Here is a 21,303-nt window from a genome sequence, read left to right as displayed (position 1 = left end):
ATTATGGAAAGTGAAGAAAGGCTTGAGGTTATAAGACATTTCCCTGAAGGAAGAAGGCTAGCCATACAGGACAACATGAGACAACTGTAGGCAGAGGTCATCCCTTAGTTTCACATCATGGAGCTCCTTCATGCACCTGGAGGGAAGGGCATCTAACTCCATGACATACTTGTCATCAGTATGAGGGACCTGTACAGGCTCTTCCTGTATGTCACAGCATGCTAGGGCCCAGGCTCACTTACAAGGGTAGGTGCATGGTGGTACCAAATGCAGGGAAGTGTTCAGGTGGTGGTCTTCCTCCCAATCACTGGCTTCTTCCACCAACTGCATCGGCTCTGTTACCGGCAATTGACAGGCAGCTGTGGCTCCCACAGGGATATGTGAGCTGCTCTGTTTTATATTTAAATGGGAATGGATGCTAAACATGTAAACAAATTTGAATGTACCTCCCAATGACAAGTTCCAGAGTATAGGCTTCTAAACCATACTCCAGCATTTAAGCCCCTGTGCTTTCTTGTGTGGGTCTAAGCCAAATTTTTGTTCTTGTTCCTGATTATTCCTGTCCTAAATTGAATATCTGTTCCTAGTTATTACTGAGTCCTATTTCCTGCCCATCTCCTGGTACCTTGTTTGACTGTACGGTCCCAACCCAGTCTGACAACTCTGGCTCCTGCATTCCTCACGGCATATGAATCTGTTTCCAGCTCAGATATCTACTAGCCCCAGACTTAGGAACACAGACAAAGGGTTGGGACCTGTGTGTCAGGCATTAAAAAGCTCAATCCTCCTTGGTTAAAACTACCAGCACATTAGACTCCATGCCAATCTTACAGTATGGGTCAGAATCCACTATAACCAACTGTGATTTGCAACACTGTATGAGAAAGTGGATGGCAATGATCCAACGTCTTCCATTCACATACAACATCTATCTACAAATAGGTATGTAGTCAAAAGGTCAACTATGACATTGTCGACTGTTATAATGTTGATACCACATTGTCAACAGTCAATGTATTGGTATACTCAGAATGATGACAGGTGAAATGTTGACATTGTCAGAATATTGATATTAGGATTAGAATGTAGGCAGGAGGGTTAGATTTAGGCTGCATCAGGGAGAGTTAGTGTTAGGGATAGGTAAGAAATACTTAGCCGAATGCTGGAGGATCACAACTCTGTCCCAGAAGACACAGTCGTATGACTACCTGGACATGGGAGATGCAGCTGCATCCATCAGGAGCGGACAAGGGAGTCCTGGCCCACCAGGGACAATATATTATCAATATAACAGGTTGACATTTCTTCACTATCTACATGATGACCATGTCTACATTCACATATCAACACGATGAATGTTGACATTATGAATATAAACATATTATGCCACACCCTTAAAAATATCATAAGCATTACCGGTGTAATAGAAAAGCGAAGTAAAAAATATACAACTGCATTTTACAATTATCAATGAAAAAAAAAATCACATTGTTCATATAACTGCATATCGCATCTATTTATTTTAAATGTGTTTTTGATTACAAATCAGTATCAAGAGTAATGGTCAGTAATTTACCAGAAACATCCCTAGCAGATACTGAAAGCTACTAATAAGACAACAAATGCCAGGTATCTAGATTGTTCGAATCTAAAACTGAGCTGCCTCTTGGTGCCTCAGTGGAAGAAAGGAGGAGGAGTATTTTTCAAACTAACTTTAGCCTGAAATCTTACTTGGAGTTTCTGTGTCTGGCACACAGCTGCAGTCAGAGAGGAATAAGAAGGCAAGGAGAGGAGAGGCGTCTCCTCACTGCCTTTCCTTCTACAAAATGCTGAACATTTATCAGATGATCATGGCATATAAAACTTTGCTTACAGTTTTCCTAACTTTGATGCTCAGTGTATGTATCGAGACACAACAGAGAGGTAAAGTTTTATGTAATGTTTGTCCTGTCTGTGCATACAGACTACATGATCTTTAAACTACTGAACATTTTCTGTATCTTGTTTCATTTTGATGATTGGTGCTATTTTATAAGCAAGTATTTATACTTTTTTTACATACTTTCTTTTCATATGGCTAATAGTAGTCATCATGTGTTATGATTGTATAATTTCAGACTATAAAGTTAATTATTTTTACATTTTTATTTCACAATCCCTACAGTGTTACAAAATTAATTTACAGAGAGTGGTGATTTTACGATACTGTCCCTTCTATTTCATATAACGTATGTGTTATTGTTTTGTTTTATTCTAATATGCTGTTTCATTTAACATTTTATACACCAGCAGATCACATGTGGTGTTCTAATACTGGATAACTGATTTTATCTGGACCACACATAGACTTCTGTATAGATAAGTTTGCATGGCAAATAGATATTTTGCCAAATATTTTGCTCTGAATTGTGTGAGGACCAGCATGGATGCTTTCCTAAATTACCTCTTTGGTGCAGGTGTGATGTGTCATACTATGCACCTGATCCATAGAAATTAAAACTTTGCTGAATGTGATGTATGAGTCTTCTTATCTGGGAAAAAAAAGCATAAAAAGAAGGGAACTTTTTATGTGTAACAAACCATGTTGCAGTTCGATCATACATTTATTATTTTTCATGCAGGGTAAATACTGGCTGCTTTTGCATGTAGCTCACAAATACTGGACAGATTTATATTTACACTGCAATTTAGGGTTGAGTTTGTACACATCTAAATCTCTCTGCACATGTTACATCTGCCCCACCTGCAGTGCAATATGGTTTTACAAAGTTACTTGGTTGTTTTTTTTTGCTTTACTTCCAACTCAGCACCCAAATGTGATAGTAGTCAATATTTTGCAATAATGTTTTAATGCAATACATGTACAGTACTTCAGGCCAAACTTCAAAGCTGTAGTGATTCTATTACACACAGATGGATCATTTATATGCTCAAAGTATACACATAACCATTTAAATTTAGCAATATTTCCCTTCCATAGATGTGCCAAACAAGCCCTATAATTTGTGTTGAGGTCTAGTGTATATTTTAATTAATCAACTTGTGTTTATTAAGAATATCATGTATTTGCATTCATTTAGTACTTGCTATTATTTCACTATGTAAAGATAAGTGTAACACACGGCATAGTCCATTTGACTTGTTGTCCCCTTTATCTGTGAATTATAAGGGATCCGGTCTCTAGGTCGACAGTAACTAGGTCAACACTATCTAGGTCGACTACTATTGGTTGACAGGGTCTCTAGGTCGACATGTTCTAGGTTGACAGGTCAAAAAGTCGACATGAGTTTTTCACAATATTTTTCTGTTTTTGAACCTTTCATACTTAACGATCCATGTGGACTACAATTGGGAACGGTAACTTGTGCCAAGCACAGCGGTAGCGAAGCGAGGCATCTTGCTGAAGCATGGCGAGCGGACGCGGTGCACTAATTGGGGTTCCGGTCCCTGTACAAAGAAAATAAAACATTTAAAAAAAAAAAACTCATGTCGACCTTTTGACCTGTCGACCTAGAAACCCTGTCGACCTAGAAACCCTGTCGACCTAGTTACTGTCAACCAATAGTGGTCAACCTAGTTACTATCTACCTTCTATACCACACCAGAATTATAAAGGCTATCACTAGACGGGATGGTATCGGAATCCCAGTGCTTGGGATGCCAGTGGTGAGAATACCGACAGCACCATCCTAACGTGCGGGATCCCAACACCTATTAGGTAAGTACACTAACCTTAATCCCCAACCCCCTTAACCCTCTCTACCCGCAGCCTAAACCTAACCTTCCCCTGTGGTGCCTATCCCTATCCCTCCCTTCCTCGCAGCCTAACCCTAACGGCCTAACCCTCCCTCCGCAGCAGTAATGTCTAGTAAACATTGATGCTGACAACAAGGATGCAACATTTTCTTTTGTCAGAGTTTTAGTCATGCACTATACTGAATTGTTTGCACTATAAATAACTGTAATGCAGGCATAAATAGGATGTACAGTGCGTGGGAAGAATATGTTCAATATGTATTATAAATCCAAATTTACAAATGATGAATCTTATACTGTACCTTACTTGCCTACCAAAGCATTCTGGATCCTTCTTCTCTTAGTGGTGAAATGGGTGGGACAGGTCCTAGACAACATGATTTGCTTTAAAAGTCTCCACATGTATTGTGCGCACATGTGATTTGCAGCATTGCTCAGTGGTGATTAGTACCTGATAATTGGAATTACCTCATCATGACCTTACCTCCACAACACCCTAACCCTGCTGTGTGATATGAATTATTGCACAGTGTGAGGCAGGTTCATGATTACATCAGTAATTTCCTCAATGACTGTTGACCTGCTCTCCTGGATCTCCCAATTCGGGAGGTCCAAAGAGTATAGCAAGCATGCTGTGTAATAGTGAAGACAGACACAAAAGCAGAGCCAGCTGTACAGATTGACAGGAATACACTTTTCTGTTAAACTTCTTGTAATATTAGTAGGATATTCAAGGGAAAAATGCATACAATTGTAAAGCTAAACACCTGACAAATGTAACACAATGAACTAGGTTATGGGGTATCTGCTTGCTTATTACATTTGTGTCTTTAGTGACATATTGTAAGAGTAGTCCACCTTTATAGAAGACAATTGTATCAGATGCATTGAAATAAACGAATCAATTGTTGCATAGGCAATATAATGTTCTGGAGATGGAAATACTGTACCCTTTAAGAGATATGAACCTGACAATAAGGTTACCAGAAGAAACCATAGAAGATACTCATGAACAGTTGTGAAAGAAACAAAGTACAGGACACAGACGTCCCAAATAAAAGTTCTTCTAAGCAATCATAATTTTACCACAGTCTTCTAAGCAATCATAATTTTACCACAATACAAGAATTTTGTTTGCATGATCCAAATAATTTGCAAATGGTTTTACTGCTGGCGAAAACAATGCTCGTGACAAAATATAATCTTGGCAAGTTCCCCGCTTTTAATAAGACACCAGGGAGCTGATGCTGAATTCGTATTCATAAAACAACAACAAAAAGACGTATAAATAGCATCCAGCTCTGCACTAGTAGCATGTTCCATGGGTTTATGTCAGGGGTACAACAGGCATGGCTGGCAAGAGAATGGGCAGAGCTGGTACTACTTACTTGGGATTGTTGGTGGGGGCCAGCAGGGGTATGGGTATGGTCACCCCCCCCCTTCCCTATCAGCAGCAGCTCATGTCACCCCCAGCTCAGTGCGCAGCACTGCAATTATTTTTTCTAATTGGAGTTTGACCACACTTTCCACAATTAGGTCAAGCCCCCAAAAATTACCTGAGCCCAGCTATGCCCTCCATAGCCCTGGCAACAGGTACACCTACACCCAACTAGATCTTAAGCACAAGGTTCTTAACATGTCTTTTAATAATGAAAGATTCCTTTGCATTTAGGTATTATTTAAGTTAACAAAATTATCAGCAGAATTACAGTAGATGTAATATTCCGTCTTCTGTATAAATGTTAATGAACAAATTATTTCATCTACTGTATAGTAAAAAATGCAGTAACTAATATAATTAAGGCATGAGTTCTTAGGAAAGTTTCAGAGGTAAATCAGCTAAACAAAAGCAGCTAGCTGATACAAGTTGGCTACCATCAACATTATTATCATCATCAGTGATAAGACTATAACGGGTATGTGTTTCTGTGCAGATTTGTCTTAGTTACACTTACACAAAAAGTTGTAACGTAGGACAAAATATGCATTCCAGCATAGGCACACTTTTTTTTACCACTGAAAGGGAAAATGTCATTTAAGCCCATATACTTTGTGTTGGCTCCACCTACAGTTAATTTGGTCACACCTACATGAGGCCACTTTCTAATATTGTTCATACTTTTTACCAGAGCCATTTTAAATTCCCAGTCCTCCCCTGGTGAGATTGCTTCAGTCTAGTGCTGCTAAGTATTGCTTTATCAATCTCATATTTACTGTTCCTGCTAGGTGATGGTTATTCTTTTTTAGGGGAATACAAATTTTTACTTGCTGATTTACAATGTGAAGATACAGTTATCATTGTGAAGTTGATAATGATGACTGGAAGATCTATATACTCTAAATTACTTAAGATGTCAAATGTAACTACTCTTTGGAGGTTCAGGACACTATACTGTAATTTGTGCTTTCATGCAACCACCCCACCCCCAAACCACCCCCCATAGCCCCCCCAAACACACACACACACACACACACACACACACACACACACACACACACACACACTCCTTCCTCTTCTGCACAGTAGTGCAATTTTATTCATCATACAGAAGAGGGCAGGACCATGATGACACAATTTGCCGCAATTACATCATCAAGGATCTACTGTACACTACCCACTTCCCAAGAAAAGAGTAATCTGTATAATGACCTCCAGGCTCCTCTCCAAGTAGTACAGGTGGACACTCAAAATTCAGGAGCCTCATAGACATCCTGAGACAGTAGGCAAGTATGCTATAAATGCAATTCAAAATATACATGTGAAAATAAATCACTTCAATTTAATCTTACATCCACGTTTTGTACACATATTTACGTACGTGGTTTAGCATTTCAGCCTAACACAGGTCATAAATTCAATTCCGACCCTGGCCATATCTGTTTGTATGCACTCCCCTTGGTAGCGTAGTAGAATGTCCCATGCAGAATAATTTCTGTGCTCACATTAAGCTCAGAAATGCTTTTTCCATGTAGATGCAGAGATTGCAGCATGAGCTGTGGCACAAGGAATTATGCTGTATAACTAACTGCACAGCTTAAAAGGCAAGATGCATTATAATGGCAGTGGAAATAGTAATAGCAACACTACACAGTAAATATTAGATTCTTGCTAACAAGACTGTGCAGAGTGATATCATAAATATATAATATCACTAACATTTTGGATATGAAATACTCAACCTGTAATATTGCACAACTGCATTTGCTGATTTAGTAAGTGTAATCTGTAAAGATATGTATGATAAAATAAATTATGGTACAGGTTGAGTATCCCATATCCACAATTCCGAAATATGGAATATTCTAAAATTCTGGAATTTATTGTGCATGGCTGAGATACTAAAATCTTTGCTTTCTGATTGTTCAATGTGCACAAACTTTGTTTAATGCACACAATCGATAAAAATATTGTATAAAATTATCTTCAAGCTGTGTTTATAAGATGCATATGAAACATAAATTAATTTTGTGTATGTACACAAACTTTGCTTCATGCACTAAATTATAAAAAATATTATATAAAATTACCTTCAAGCTCTGTGTATAATTTGTGTCTGAAACGTAAAAGCATTACATGTTAGGACTTGGGTTCCATCCCCAAGATAACTCAGTATGGTATGCAAATATTCCAAAATATGGAACAATCTGATATCCAAAATACTTCTGGTCCCAAGCATTTTGGATATGGGATACTCAACCTGTAATATTGCACAACTGAAATATACTTTTATTTTAGATTTATTGCTTATTTGAAGCATGAAAAAGGTATATATTGTATACGGGATGCAATTAATTTGCCGGCAGTTGGGATCCTGGCGGTCAAGATACCGATGCCAGAATCATGACTGCTGACATTACCAACAGCCGGAATCCCGACTCACAGGGGTTATTCCTACTCGTGGGTGTCCACGACACCCATATAATGGGAATAGAACCTGTGGCAAGAGCAGCTCACCGCAAGGGAACTTTTTGCGCTCGCCCAACTGCTGGCATACTGACAGTCAGGGTGCCGTTGTCGGTATACTGACAGTCGGTGATTCATAGTGAACCCTTGTATACTGATGTGGGCTAGCATGTGTGAAGAAAAAAAAAAAAACCTAATATAAAATAAACTACACAGTTGGCCACACTATACAGTACATGCCACATTTGTTCTTCAGGTGGTCCCAATGCTTCTCACATTTTCATGCTTTGTTGGTTGTGCCTCCAATTATTTTATACATTGATTTATTTACAAGTAGGGCTTAGTCTAGTGTTGTTGTTTTTTTTTTAATTTTATTTATGGGCATTATATGTGAGTAATACATTCTTAGAAATGGTTGTTGAATAAGCAATTCAGCTATTTTGTGGCCTGAACCATTATTCATCTGCGAGCGCTAATATGCCTTTATAGTTTTGTGACATGCACTTTCCTCCATTAGTAAATAAATAAAGGGATTTTATGATTCCATATGATAATGCCCTAGAAACCCAGTGTCTCATAAATAAAGCTCAGTGGCTGCATTTTGTCCTGATTCAGAGATTCATGCAAACTTTATGGTTCATGTACATCTCACATCATTGTCAGACTTGGGCATTTAAGAGCCCAAGCTTCAGGGGTGTGGCCAGCCACCACAGAGCGATATAGACAACCATTTGAGAGGCCATGTGAAAAATATAGTCCCTAAACAAGGAGAGGATAGCGGCGCGACAAGATCACCCACTTTGACTGACAGGAGGGCTGATCTTGATGTTCCCAGAGAAACAAACAAAGCACCCAAGTTCTTCCATGATCTTGCTCTACCAAGTTACTGACACCTAGAGGAGGGGTTGTGGCTATTAGGTAGTGGGACACACCTGGTGTTTTCCCTGTACACCTGTGGCACATTCCAACCTTGTTCCCAATGAGTTTACAAAACAGGGGTGTGTCTGCCCATTTTGTAAACATTCCAAGGCCAGGTTCTCCATCTTCCAATGCAGATTTCCTGACCTCTGCTGCTTGGATACACCAGAGATCCTGAATAACCTGAGGATTACTCATATGTCAAATGTTCTCACAGATAATCTGATATTGCACCTCCGGATGCAGCAGCTGATCCACAAGCTTGGAGGAGGCATCTATTAACACAAGATGCCTCCAGCAGCATTAGAATAATTTTGTGCAGCTGCTGTGTGAATAGTGTCCACCTCTGAATCAGCCCCTATATTGAGCAAGGTGTCACTTGTAGAGGTCAATTTGTGTTGACAACTTTTTGTAAAAATCTATACCTGGCAGCTAATCTTATTCATCAACTGCAGGGCTTACAGGATGCTAAGTGTTAGTTGTTTGAAGGTGTCCTGGGTACTAGACCTCCACTCAATCACTGGAAATTCAAAAGGTGTTACTCAAAAGGTAAATGAGATCTTGTCGCCTACACACTGTGGCATCAGGGCATTCATATGATTACTGTAAACCTGCTCAAGTCAGCACACACAAGAAGATGTCCAAAGCAATGTACCTGGGGCTGTTTAACTCAGACTTCACAACCTGTCTGGATCATATACAATACTTGTGCCATACTGTCGCTGACTATTATAAAACCTCTCAATGTGAGAGAGACCTCCCAAGAAAATAAATAATTTACTGCATTTGATGCTTAACTGTTTGGTGTAGAGGGACATTTACTTCCCAATAAGGAAACAATGGGCAGTGCCATTTGACACAAAAAATATCCTCGTAAACCTTCCCGCAACTTGATGATGTGAATGTGCCATTCTCAGGTCATGTCCTCTACTCCTCAATTCCTGATCAGCAGGTGTGAAAAGTAAGCATGTGTAAATTGTATCTGAATGCAAGATGAGATATGAACACTTTACTGACATATTTAGTATACAGTACAAATGTAAAGTTATATTTGACATATACAGTATATGCAGTTATTAAGTAGAGTATATGACAACATTCAGCTAAAACATTATGACATACTATTTTCAATCGCCTACCTAATGAAGAGCTTCTAACGTGGCTATTTCTAAAAGAAGGGATCAGTGTCTACAGCCTTCGCATACCATTAATCTAGAAATAGGATGTCATGTAGTAAAGAACCATTTATAGCTGTGGGTGGCTTATGCATGAGCTTTGTTTCATGAATATGTCTTGTACAGTACAGCATGCTATGCATGGTACGGCTAGTTTTGAGACTGCTATTTAACATACACACTATTAACTGCTTTTTTTACATAGTTTTAACATAGATAATAATCAAAGACATTTTATGTTTATTTTATTTTTAAATGAAATTCTATCAGCTGCACAAACAAAAATTGAAGAGTGAGTTGTCACTGGCATGACACACATTAAAGAGCAGCAAAAAAGTTTAAAACTTATTCACTTGGATTCTCTGATGCAAATTTTTGACACACTTTAAATCTGTTACTTGGATGACTGTGCTCAAATTTGTATTATAACCTCTCAATACAGTATATTTGCCTTAATGTACTTTGGAATAAGCTACACAATTCTGTCACACATGCTTTCCATCATCAGGAACAGACAGCGTGACAACAGTTGAACAGTCTATTCCATTATTAGTCTTTGAACTATTACATTTTCAAGATTCAAAGACAATTTTTATTACATCCAACTGCTTTTTCTCACAGATCATTTTAAATTGTATAATGGCATTTTTATATTGTGTTTGTTTATTCCTTTTTTTTTATATCATGGTTTATTTCTATGACAGCTTAGATGTTCTAACAACTCCTACAGCAACTGTAAAGAGACAAAATAAAAATTGTTTGCATAACAGCAATGACATGACTAATGGCTCTCTTGTTTCCCATGTCTCATCTTCTCATTATACATTCTTCTAAAGAAGTAAGCAGTCTATGACAGCACACACAAAGGGGCAAATGCGTAGTAGCCCATAGCAACCAAACATTTTAGATAGATGTCTGTAATAAACAGACGTCATGTATATAGATAATTTCAAATGCGTCATTTAGGATATTTTATAAATGTCATGAAAATAATGTTTCATGCCGTGCTTAAAGCTTGGATGTTTGGAAGTTAGCCTGATTTTCTGATGCAATGCATTTCGGATTATGAATACTGGAGATATAAGTGAAAGGTGGTGATAAGGTAAGATGATACTTGTAGGTTATTGGCAGACCATAAAGACATGGTTGGGTGGTACTTTGTAGAGATTAAGACAAAATATGTAGGAGGGGTATGTACAGTAGCTAAAAACTAGAAATTAAAATTGTACCCTGGATGAAATAAGTTAGTACATACAATAACTAAGTTTAATGATCACTTTGATTATCATCCTGGCAGCCACATTTTAGATGGTATAAAGTGGAGCGAGTTTAAATGATAATTATAAGGGTGCTACAATAATCTTAAAGGCAAATGATGAGAGCATTTGATTATGTTTAGAGGTGACCAGTGACGTGCGGTGAGGTGAGGCAGAGCCTTTCACCTCATACCCCAGTATATATTGACTATACAGATGGAGCCACGCTAACTGTGGCTCCTTCAGTGCCTGGGCGTGCCTGCCTAGGTGCGCCTATCACAGCATCTGGGCCGCACACATGTGCCCCATTCACTACAATGGGAGCATCTCTGTGCACTCCCGTAGTGGGACTAGGCGCTGGATCGCCTAGACCCGCTGGGAGTGCACGTTTACGATGGAGCCGCACTAGATGAGCCCCGGCTCCATCTGTATAAAGTATATGAAAAATACAAAGACTATATTAAAAATATCTACCTTTGTATTATTCTAATCATTTTTATAGTCAAAACTCTGGAATAAAAAGTCTATGACACGTGAAGCAGTGCCTCACCTGCCTTTCTTTTCCACACATCTCTAATCAAAACTCACCAAATTTCAGGTAGTATTGTATAGTATTGTAGCCTTACTTAATAACTTAATAATATGCCGGCTATTCTGTGTGTATATTATGATATCCATTGTATAATCCATAACTTTACATTGATATATATATATATATATACATACACTGTATATGTATGTATGTATGTATGTATGTATATATATATAATGTATTAATGTGATTTATTAATATATGGAATGTTGTATTTAATATTTATTTAGTGTATATATTAGGGAGGTATTTCTAATTGGACAGTTTTGTATTTACTAATGTATAAAGTTGTACTGAGAGGAAAGTTGGCAAAGCTTCTAGAGTCCTCTCTTGACAAAGGGACCCACACACTGAGAGTGGGAAAGAGGAATCATGAGAGGCAGGAGGGGATTGTGTGCCACTGCGTGAAGCATATACTGTAAAAGGTGCTTCCCGCCAGCAGACAGGCAGACTGCTGATCCCCCTCCACAGCACTCACCTCTCTCTACATAGTTCCCAGACTGCAGAGCTGTAAACAGAGCTATAAATGAGTGGCTTGGACTAGAGAGCTTGCAGCTGGTGAGGGCTCCAGAGGATTCCTGGGTAGCAGTGAGTGAAAGACAGCAGGTGGGCTCTACACTTACCCAGTTGCTGTATGGAAGGCTTAGAGACTGACAAGAGATGGAGCAGTGCAGCTGGAGAAAGCAGTGGCCATTTGGTGAGGCAGCACTGGCAAAGTATAGAGGCTGGGCTCCCTTTAAAGAAGTAATGCTAGTGGCTGACTGAGAGGAAGGGGGAGCAGCATAGTCAGTAGGAGCCTGATGAGGGAGCACACTGGAGAGCCAATGAGCTGACCAATTTACATAGTGGTGAGACTAAACTTCTACATCACACAAGATTTAAGCACCCAAATATAAAGTTTGCTTGAACCACCATCAGCTATATACCAAATTCTATTGGTATAGTATTTGTAAAATTAGACTTTATTAATTATAAACTAGGGACCAGGGGGGTCATTCCGAGTTGATCGTAGCTGTGCTAAATTTAGCACAGCTACGATCATGTTCCCAGACATGCGGGGGGATGCCCAGCACAGGGCTAGCCCCCCTGCATGTCTGTCCGCCACCCCCCGCCCCGCACAAGTACAAAAGCATCACATAGCGGCGAGCTTTTGAACTTGTTGAGTAACTCCCGGACAGAGCAGCACCTGCGGTTGACCGGGAGTTGCTCGTCGCTGCACATGGTCGCAGCAGCTGCGTGTGACGCCACGCAGCCACTGCGGCCCGCCACTCGCCTGCGTTGGCTGGACCGTGCCCCCAAAACGGTGGCCAAACACCGCCGTGCCGCCCCCTCCCACCCTGCGACCACTTCTGCCTGTCAATCAGGCAGAGGCGATCGCTAAGGAACGATGGCCTTCGGCTGTCCGGCATGCGCCGGCTCACTGTGGCGCAGGCGCATGTGCAGTTCCGACCCGATTGCTGCACTGCAAACAACTGCAGCGAACGATCGGGTCGGAATGACCCCCCCAAGTCTGCAAATAGACTAGCAATTAATGTGATTATAAGTAATCAGCTGTCAATGAATGTACTCCTCTCTTAAAGGTACATTGCAACCTAATGACTTTGGGGCAGATGTATTAAGCATGGAGAAGTGATAAAGCAGTGATAAACCAGTGATAAGTGGAAGGTGATAAAGCACCAGCCAATCAGCTCCTAACTGTCAGTTTACGTATTGGAGTTGATTGGCTGATGTGTTATCAGCTTGCACTTATCACTGCTTTATCACTTCTCCAGGCTTAATACATCTGCCCCTGAGAGTGAGAAATACTTACCAGCTCTAAAACAGCAGTTGAACTGTACTAAGCACTGCTTTAGAACATTTATATAAGTAGAAAGAAGGAAGAAAGTGGATCCATCAGTATTAGTAAGATGAAATCTACGTTAAATGCATATTGTAAGAAGAGAAGAAAGAGTAAACCGATATAAGACTTTTACATGTATTTATGTAAGCACTGTTAGGGCCGTTATGCACTCACAAAGCCACTTAGTTACGAGATACTGACTTTAACTTTTCAGTTTAGTTTATTTACTTAGTAGCAATACTTGAAGGATTGTCAACTCTTCATAGATATAAAAGTGGCTTATTGCCTGGAGCAATTTGTGGCTGACTGCAGATATAGTATCTAGTTACACTGCTACAGTTGTATAACTTTGAAGTTGACTGAGCCAATTAGGAACCATTACATTGTATCCTGTTCAACACCATGACTCAGCAGGAGAGGATTGCAACAAATTGTATCCAAATAGATAGTGGCAAGGAACATTCAAAAGACCAAATACAGTGAAATACGGCAGGGCCAACTGGCTCAGGAGAGGCACAGCATTAAAAAAGATACTGTAAACTAGGCAAAAGTCAGGATTATACTGTAAATCAGTAGTATAAAGTTTCTGGAAATTGGATCCTTTAAGGAAGCAAAGTTACAGCCAGGAGTCTATTGTACATTAACCAAAGGGATTAGGGCCCTAACATAGAAAGTATTGTAATTAACACTTCCAGTAAAAAGGCTTACTAAAGCAAGCCTAAATATAATATTCTAGATTGGGTGGAGGCACACATTTGTAACCTTTCAAAAGTCTACATACAGTATTAATCAAAGAGGGAAGGTTACAGTATATACTGCTGCACCTTTGTATAATGCCCACACGATCCCTTGGGCTTATATTTTGTGTGTAAGTCTTGATCTGGTACTAGCCAGTGCCTCCTAGGTCATTTACCTCACTGCACGTCCCTGGTGGTGACATTAGTGATATAATTGTATTTATAAATTATATACTGTATATGAAGTTGGCTGAGCATGCTTTTACAAGCAATTTAAGGTGTAAAGTGAAGCATGAGACATAGCCAGATGCATCATCGCTTGGAGAGTTAAAAAGTACCAGCCAATCAGCTCCTAACACAGCCTGTGACATGGCAGTTAGGAGTTGATTGGCTGGCACTTTTTCACTCTCCATTTTATCACTCTCCAAGCGATGATGCAACTAGCCATAAGATACCCTTAAGGTTGTGGACTTTGCATCTGGGAATGATAGCAGTTTTGCTCACAGTAGAGATTTTTAGTTATCATTATTTATACATTGGTAAAAAAAATCTGCAACAATGTACACTGGAAAAGCACAGAATATTACAAGGACATAAAAGACCAAAAGGCACAGTGCAGACATCATGAAGCATAATACTGATTGAATGTTGGAGTGTATTTCACAAGTGAACAGTGACACAGGTGAAATCATAAAGGCAGTAGTATAATGTGGTTATCAGTGATTATCTCTGGTCAAAGCAGAGAAGAAATGGCAGGAGGGACTGTAAAGTGAGATGAGACTGGGGAAGTAGGGCAAGAGAAGTAAGGAGTGGATTCAGATGTGGGGGTCTTAGCCACAGAGGAATCAGAATTAAATATATTTAGTTTTAGATATTGAGAGAGGAAAGAAAAAAAAAAACAAAAAGGCACCTAAAAGTCTGTTGCTGGTGCTAGTAGATAAACACAGCTTTAGTCAAAGGCAGTGTAGAAGTGGCTGTAAATAGTATAGATCTGGTTCTTGGAGGGATAAGAAAACATAAAGGGTCCCAGTATGAAAACCTGGGTTATTTCAATTGAAAATGAAAAGAGTGGAAGGATTTAGTATGTGACACTAAAAGAAGAGTCATATAGGTATGATCGGAACCAGGATTGGGCAGTGTCTTGTAAATCATAGTCTAAGAAATGTAATGAGCTTGTAAAGTTCTACTGCATCATAAGGCAGCAAACAGATCCAGCAGATTTAATAGTGAGGAAACACCTTTACACATAGCAGCCAGATGATCATTATAGTCTTCAGGAAGCTATTTCAGTGGATTCTTAAGATTAGAATTTAAATTGAAGGGAGACCACCAATAAGTTAGCTGAGAAATAGCAATTGAGAAGCTATACTATAGGGGTTCTAGCAATTTTGAATAAAAAGAAAGTTTACACACAGGTCATTAGCTTGAGAGAAAGGATTCATTAAAATATAGATTATTAAGAATAGGAGTAAGCAATTAATGCTTAAAAGAAAATATACTGTACAGATCTCAGATAAGAAAATGTTTAAAGATTTCATGTGAAATTTAGAGCTATTGAGAGAAAGCAACAAATATGTGAAAATTAATCAAGTGAATAAATCTAAATGACAAGATTAAGAAAAGTAATTTGGAAGCAAAGAAGAAATGTGGTTCATCAGCGTGTTTACACTTCATTTTGTATGGTCAACAATTTTTGTTGAAACCTCTGAATATACTGTATAATATATATCTTCATACATGTTTTACAGCAATATAGCCAAATAATATATTTTTTTATTATGAGTTATATAATATAGAGATTTGCACCTACCCACGTGTTTTGGTTTTGGATCTGTATTTTTTAGTTTTTTTCATAAATTGATAAAAACCACTAAAATCACATAAGTTGGATTTATTTTTTGTTCCTATAGTAATATTAACCTCAATAATATTCATTTCTAGTCATTTCCAGTCAGCTTTGACCACCTTACAGCTCACAATATTGTTTTTATCCAGTTTAGGCCTAAAGCTTGCACTGAGCTAGGTAGTTGACTAAGCAAAGTTACAGTAGTGGGCAGCAGAAACTCGGGCAGTTCAACCTCAAACATGGCACATCTACAGTAGGAAACAGAGTGGCACTGCAGTGGCAAACATTATGGCAGTTTATCAAACTATATGACCCCATAGAAACAGAAGTTCCTCCATCTGAGAAACATTGAAGATGCAAATTCATTAATTATGGTCTGCACAACAGTCTGAGCCTATAAGAAAAGATGCAAAATTGCAACACTTTTGAAATCAGAAGTGCTCCAAAAATATATTCTCCCTCTCTTTAAAATTACAGTATTCAGGCTTCCATTGATTTCCATGTAGATGCAAATACGTTATCATACTTTGTATTGCAGAGCTGATAGGAGATCCTGATAACAGTGTTTCCTCTCCGGGTGCCTAATTCAGATCTGATTGCAGCAGCAAATTTGTTAGCTAATGGACAAAACCATGTGCACTGCGGGGGGGTCAGATATAACATGCAAAGAGAGTTAGATTTGGGTGGGTTATTTTGTCACTGTGCAGGGTAAATACTGGCTGTTTATTTTTACACTGAAATATAGATTTCAGTATGGAAACAAACCCCACCCAGATCTCACTCTGCACATGTTTTATCTGCCCTCCTTGCAGTGCAATGGTTTTGCCCATTAGCTAACAAATTTGCTGCTGCAATCATTTCTGAATTAGGGCCAAAGTCTCTCAGTGAAAAGATGGTCTATTGCTCTCTGGTGGGGTGGTATCTCAATGAGAAGGTGGACAATTGACCTCTGGTGGGGTGGTCTCTGGCAGATTGTCTTGTTGTCCAGGTCTTGTATGCAGGCCTTGGGGTCTCCAGGAGAGGATTGGGGGCTACTTCTCTGTCTCCTGACCTGTGAGTCATACACAGCATTTGAGCTCTCTTCCCAGCATGTGGGAATCCCCCTCCAGATCTGCAGACCCTCAGCTTCCGGTGTCCTCAGTCTATAGGGCCTACTGACATCCCAGCAGCCCTGTTGCACCATGGCTCTGCTTTCAAAACCACAGAGAGCCATAGAGAGGAGACAGAGAACTGGGAAGCAGAGCAGGAACAGCGGGGGAAAGAGGAGTGAGTACTCCAGGCAGAGGACGTTTTGACTCATTTTTTAATCCAAGCCTGGCATGTAGACTTGAGCTAGGACTCAAATCTGCTCAGAACCTCTAAGTTTTGGTGGTTTCAGTTTTAAGGAAACTGAACCCGCTCATCTCTAATATATACTGTAAAATATATGTGCCAAATGAAAGAAGGATAATTGCACTTTCTGCCATCAGAGATCTACAAAATGAAAAGTCATGGAAAATTATGATATTTACAGCTGATGACTGAGGGGGGCTTTGTCAACTTTTGTCAATTAACAACAAGTAAACTTAACAGAAATCAATGCTTACAGTTTACCTGTGATCTGCAGCATAAATAAATACTTACGGTAGGTCACTTGCTTTAATCTCTTGGGTAACACATATTCACATTGTTAACTATAGGTGCTAGCTCTGTATTCATGCTTCCTATAGATATAATTTATGATGGTGGATGTAACATGAGTAACCACCATAATTTGAAGAATTTGGCTCCTATGCTGTTAAGTAAGGCTAAACATCAGCTTCACAATATGTGACAAATGGACAAATGTTTAGTGAAATAACAAACAAGATTCATAGAAATTTCCCTTATATTTCTTGCATGCTGAAAACATAAATATATTTGTAACAGATAAAATCAGAATATGTATAATGTAATTTTTTTTTACACATGTCATTTATCTGAAACATCTGTACATGCTACTGAACATTGTGTATGAGTGGTATGTTATTTGTCAATGCAAATGTTGGAATTAACGGACTGGATTTGACAGATTTACAGATTTACATTAGAGCACCAGATAAATAATGTATTTACTGTATTCACATAATAGTTGAAATGACATTTTAGACAATTGTTACATTCCAAATGCAAATAAGTCCTGCCTGAACAATAGTCATACACATATGAGTAGTACAGAGTGACTAACCCTGCCATTAGAAATCATTTTTCAGATTCCATAGTAATTTAGTTTCCAAAAACTATGGACTACGGTGCCAAACTTTAGCCTTCTCTGAAATGTTTTATCAGTCTTTAGTCAACACATTTGCATTTGAAGTACTGCATTTGGTTTAAGAAATGTGATTTCATAACAGTCTCAGCTTTGGAATTCACCTAATTTTTAATACAATTATTAATTTAAAGTTACAGTCATCCCCTCATGACTGGAGTTAAGTCATGGGCATAACTATAGTGGGTGCAAGGGGTGCCATTGCTATCATGCCCAGAGGGAAGGGGGACCTGGTCCCAGGTTAAATAATTGTATACTAACTTCCCAGATTTATCTGCTAAGCAATTGGGTCTGATCCATTGCCCACCCTGAATTGTGTGACATTATATTTTCAGTAAGCAAAGTGTGTATTGGATGCTAAAATGGTAAGGGGGCAATGTAATATGCATAATTTGAACAGGAGGCCACTATATTGGTGCACAATATGAACTGGAGAGCACTGCAACGTGTCATAATCTGATCTGCTCATTATAATGTGGAGGGCACATAATAAGAACTGGGGCACTGTAATGTGGCACAATATGAAATGGAGGCTCTATAATATGTCATAATATGAACTTTTGCACTGTAACATGACATAATTTGAACTAGAGGGCACTCTAATGTGGCACAGTATGAAGAGGGGCCACTGTATTGTGGCATAATATGAACTGGGGACACTGTACTTTATAATGTGTACTAGTAGCCTTACAATGTGACACAATGTAAACTAGGGAACCACGATGGTTAAGAAAATTAACTAGGGCACTATTATGGGGCATACAATTAGTAACTGCTGTGGAGAGGTGTATCTCAAGAATCATTGGGGCAGTCGCCCTTTCAATATGTTGCTATGGGGACCATAAAGTTCTGGTTATACCCAGACACCCACAGAGGGAGAATAGCCTGTGTGGAATTTCACAGCTCGTCGGGATTCTGGCATCAGTATTGTGACCACCTGGATCCTGACTTGCGGTATTTTAACCACTTCCCTACTTGACAACCATACTGGAAGGTCCAAGAGAGTTCTGAATTTGGGGGACTCTTCTGCCCTACCGACAGAGTTGGCCAGTCTCCCAGAGCTTCCAACTTTCTGACTGAAGTTGGTAAGCATCCTAGCCCTGTTCCCTTCTGTGAATGGCCATAAATTGCAGGTTAAAAATAAAAGTACATCAGGGCAAGGATGAGAAGAATGGCGATACACCCTGCCTATTGGAGTTGGTTGCCCCTGAGACTCTGTCAGATTTGGTTTCATCAAAATAGGCAGCATGTTGTTAATTTTTAAGCATTTCTATGCATAATTTTAATATATTTTGCATCTATCTTAAAATTGTGAACATGTTGTGTCATATTCTAAATCAGCACATAAAAGTGAACAGAAAGTGTTAGTTTTCATCCATGTTGTCGAAACCTTGTTGATTAGTGTCATTAAACCACAGGGTTTTGTTTTTTTAACTACTTTGTATAACTTAGTGAATGCATTTTAGGGACAGATAGGGGTTTCTTTTAGTAGTGTTGTAAAATAAAATAAAAAAAACTTTTTATTTTAAGTCAAATGGACTTTGTTATGGATAAAAGGGCATACAAATAATTTTTTATTAATGTATTTAATTACACACTGTTGTGACTTTATTACCTCTTTTATTTGACGGAAAATTTTTCTGGTCTCACCTATTGTCACAATTAACTTAATCAGTATAACCTAGCTTTAATATAGCACTGTTAGATGCTGGCTACACTACAGTAGGGTCTATTCATGAAGCAGTGAAAAGAGTGGAAAAGTGAGCCTGTGGAGAAGTTGCCCATGGCACCCAATCAACTGCTCCGTACAATTGTATAGTATGCAAACTATAAATGTTACTTCAATGCTGATTGGCTGCCATGGGCAACTTATCCACTGGCTGACTTCTACACACTTTTCACTGCTTCATGAATAGATCCCAGTATGTCTACCAGTTCTGACAGACAGGAAGTGACATATGTAACATGTACGTGGAATGAGCTTGTGCATGGTCCTTATTTATAGTTTATTTGTACACTCTATCCATCAGCCTATTTTATAGACCAGTGTTTCCCAAATTTATGTGATCCTCAGTATCACAGGTGAAATACGTAGCACCTCCATGGTTAAAATGTGCTAGTCAATAATACATACACCTGTGCTCCAACTAGAAGATTTGGGAAAATTACTGTACACTGTTAATGAAATCAATGGTGTAGGTGTTATTTATTAATACTACACTATCCAGTGTATAAGGAGACCAATGTGTACATACTGTTTACATCCAGGGCTGGGGCTAAATTCTTCTGCTGCTCCCCAAGACTACCAGATTTGCCATAATGCTCCACAGGGAAGGGGGGGGGGGATTGTTGAGTGGTGCCCACATCCGGAAATAAATAACATTCAGCTGATAAGCGGGGCCCTGCTGCTGCTCCTTCTAAGGGCTTTCTGTGTTTGCTGGACCCGTATTTGTCTGACATAGACTGCATTTTCATTTTGTATGATGTAGACTATAAGTTGTTACTGGCCACACTCACACTATAGTTAGGCATTTGGAAAGCCTTTTCTAGAAATCCTGCATTTACCCCTGTATGCAGCACTATACAAGACTTGAACATTAGAACCAGATTTTGAATTGAGTTTATCTGTACAGACAATCTGGGATATTCAATTTTGCCCGAAGAAACATCGGGAGTAAAAATCCCCAATGTTTCTTCGGGTGCTGCGGTCGGGCTATTTAATTAGCTCGGCCGGTAACAAGTCCTTGTACACCCGTAAACACACAGGTTCAGTGAAACCTGTGTGTTTTCAGGTGAAATAGCCCCATTTTCGGATGAAAACAGGGCTGTTATCGGGCAGCGAAGCAAAACCTCTGATAAGCCGCGGCACGTGACGGCTTATCGGGGCCAATTAAATAGCCCCTGGCGGTGAGACTTATCACCCGCAATCATTGTGGCCAAATTGAATATCCCCCAGAGACAGTAAAAGTATCAAATTGGACTAGTTTAAGAC

The 21,303-nt window shown here is 39.2% G+C and overlaps 1 protein-coding gene across 7 annotated transcripts in view; it reads left to right on the top strand.

The window, feature by feature from the left end:
- The first annotated feature begins 1,759 nt into the window (after positions 1–1,759).
- The window catches only part of LAMA2 (laminin subunit alpha 2), a 1,276,598-nt gene continuing 1,257,054 nt past the window's right edge, over positions 1,760–21,303 (top strand). For all 7 annotated transcript variants that reach the window (XM_063917336.1, XM_063917337.1, XM_063917331.1 and 4 more), the window contains exon 1: positions 1,760–1,923. In XM_063917336.1, coding sequence (XP_063773406.1) covers positions 1,827–1,923 — 97 coding nt within the window. In that variant the 5' untranslated portion in view covers positions 1,760–1,826. The remainder of the gene's footprint in view (positions 1,924–21,303) is intronic.

Source organism: Pseudophryne corroboree, chromosome 4, assembly GCF_028390025.1.
Source record: "Pseudophryne corroboree isolate aPseCor3 chromosome 4, aPseCor3.hap2, whole genome shotgun sequence".
NCBI lineage: Eukaryota > Metazoa > Chordata > Amphibia > Anura > Myobatrachidae > Pseudophryne > Pseudophryne corroboree.
The sequence above is the reverse complement of the archived record's forward strand: the minus strand, read 5'-3'. Positions and strand labels throughout refer to the sequence as shown.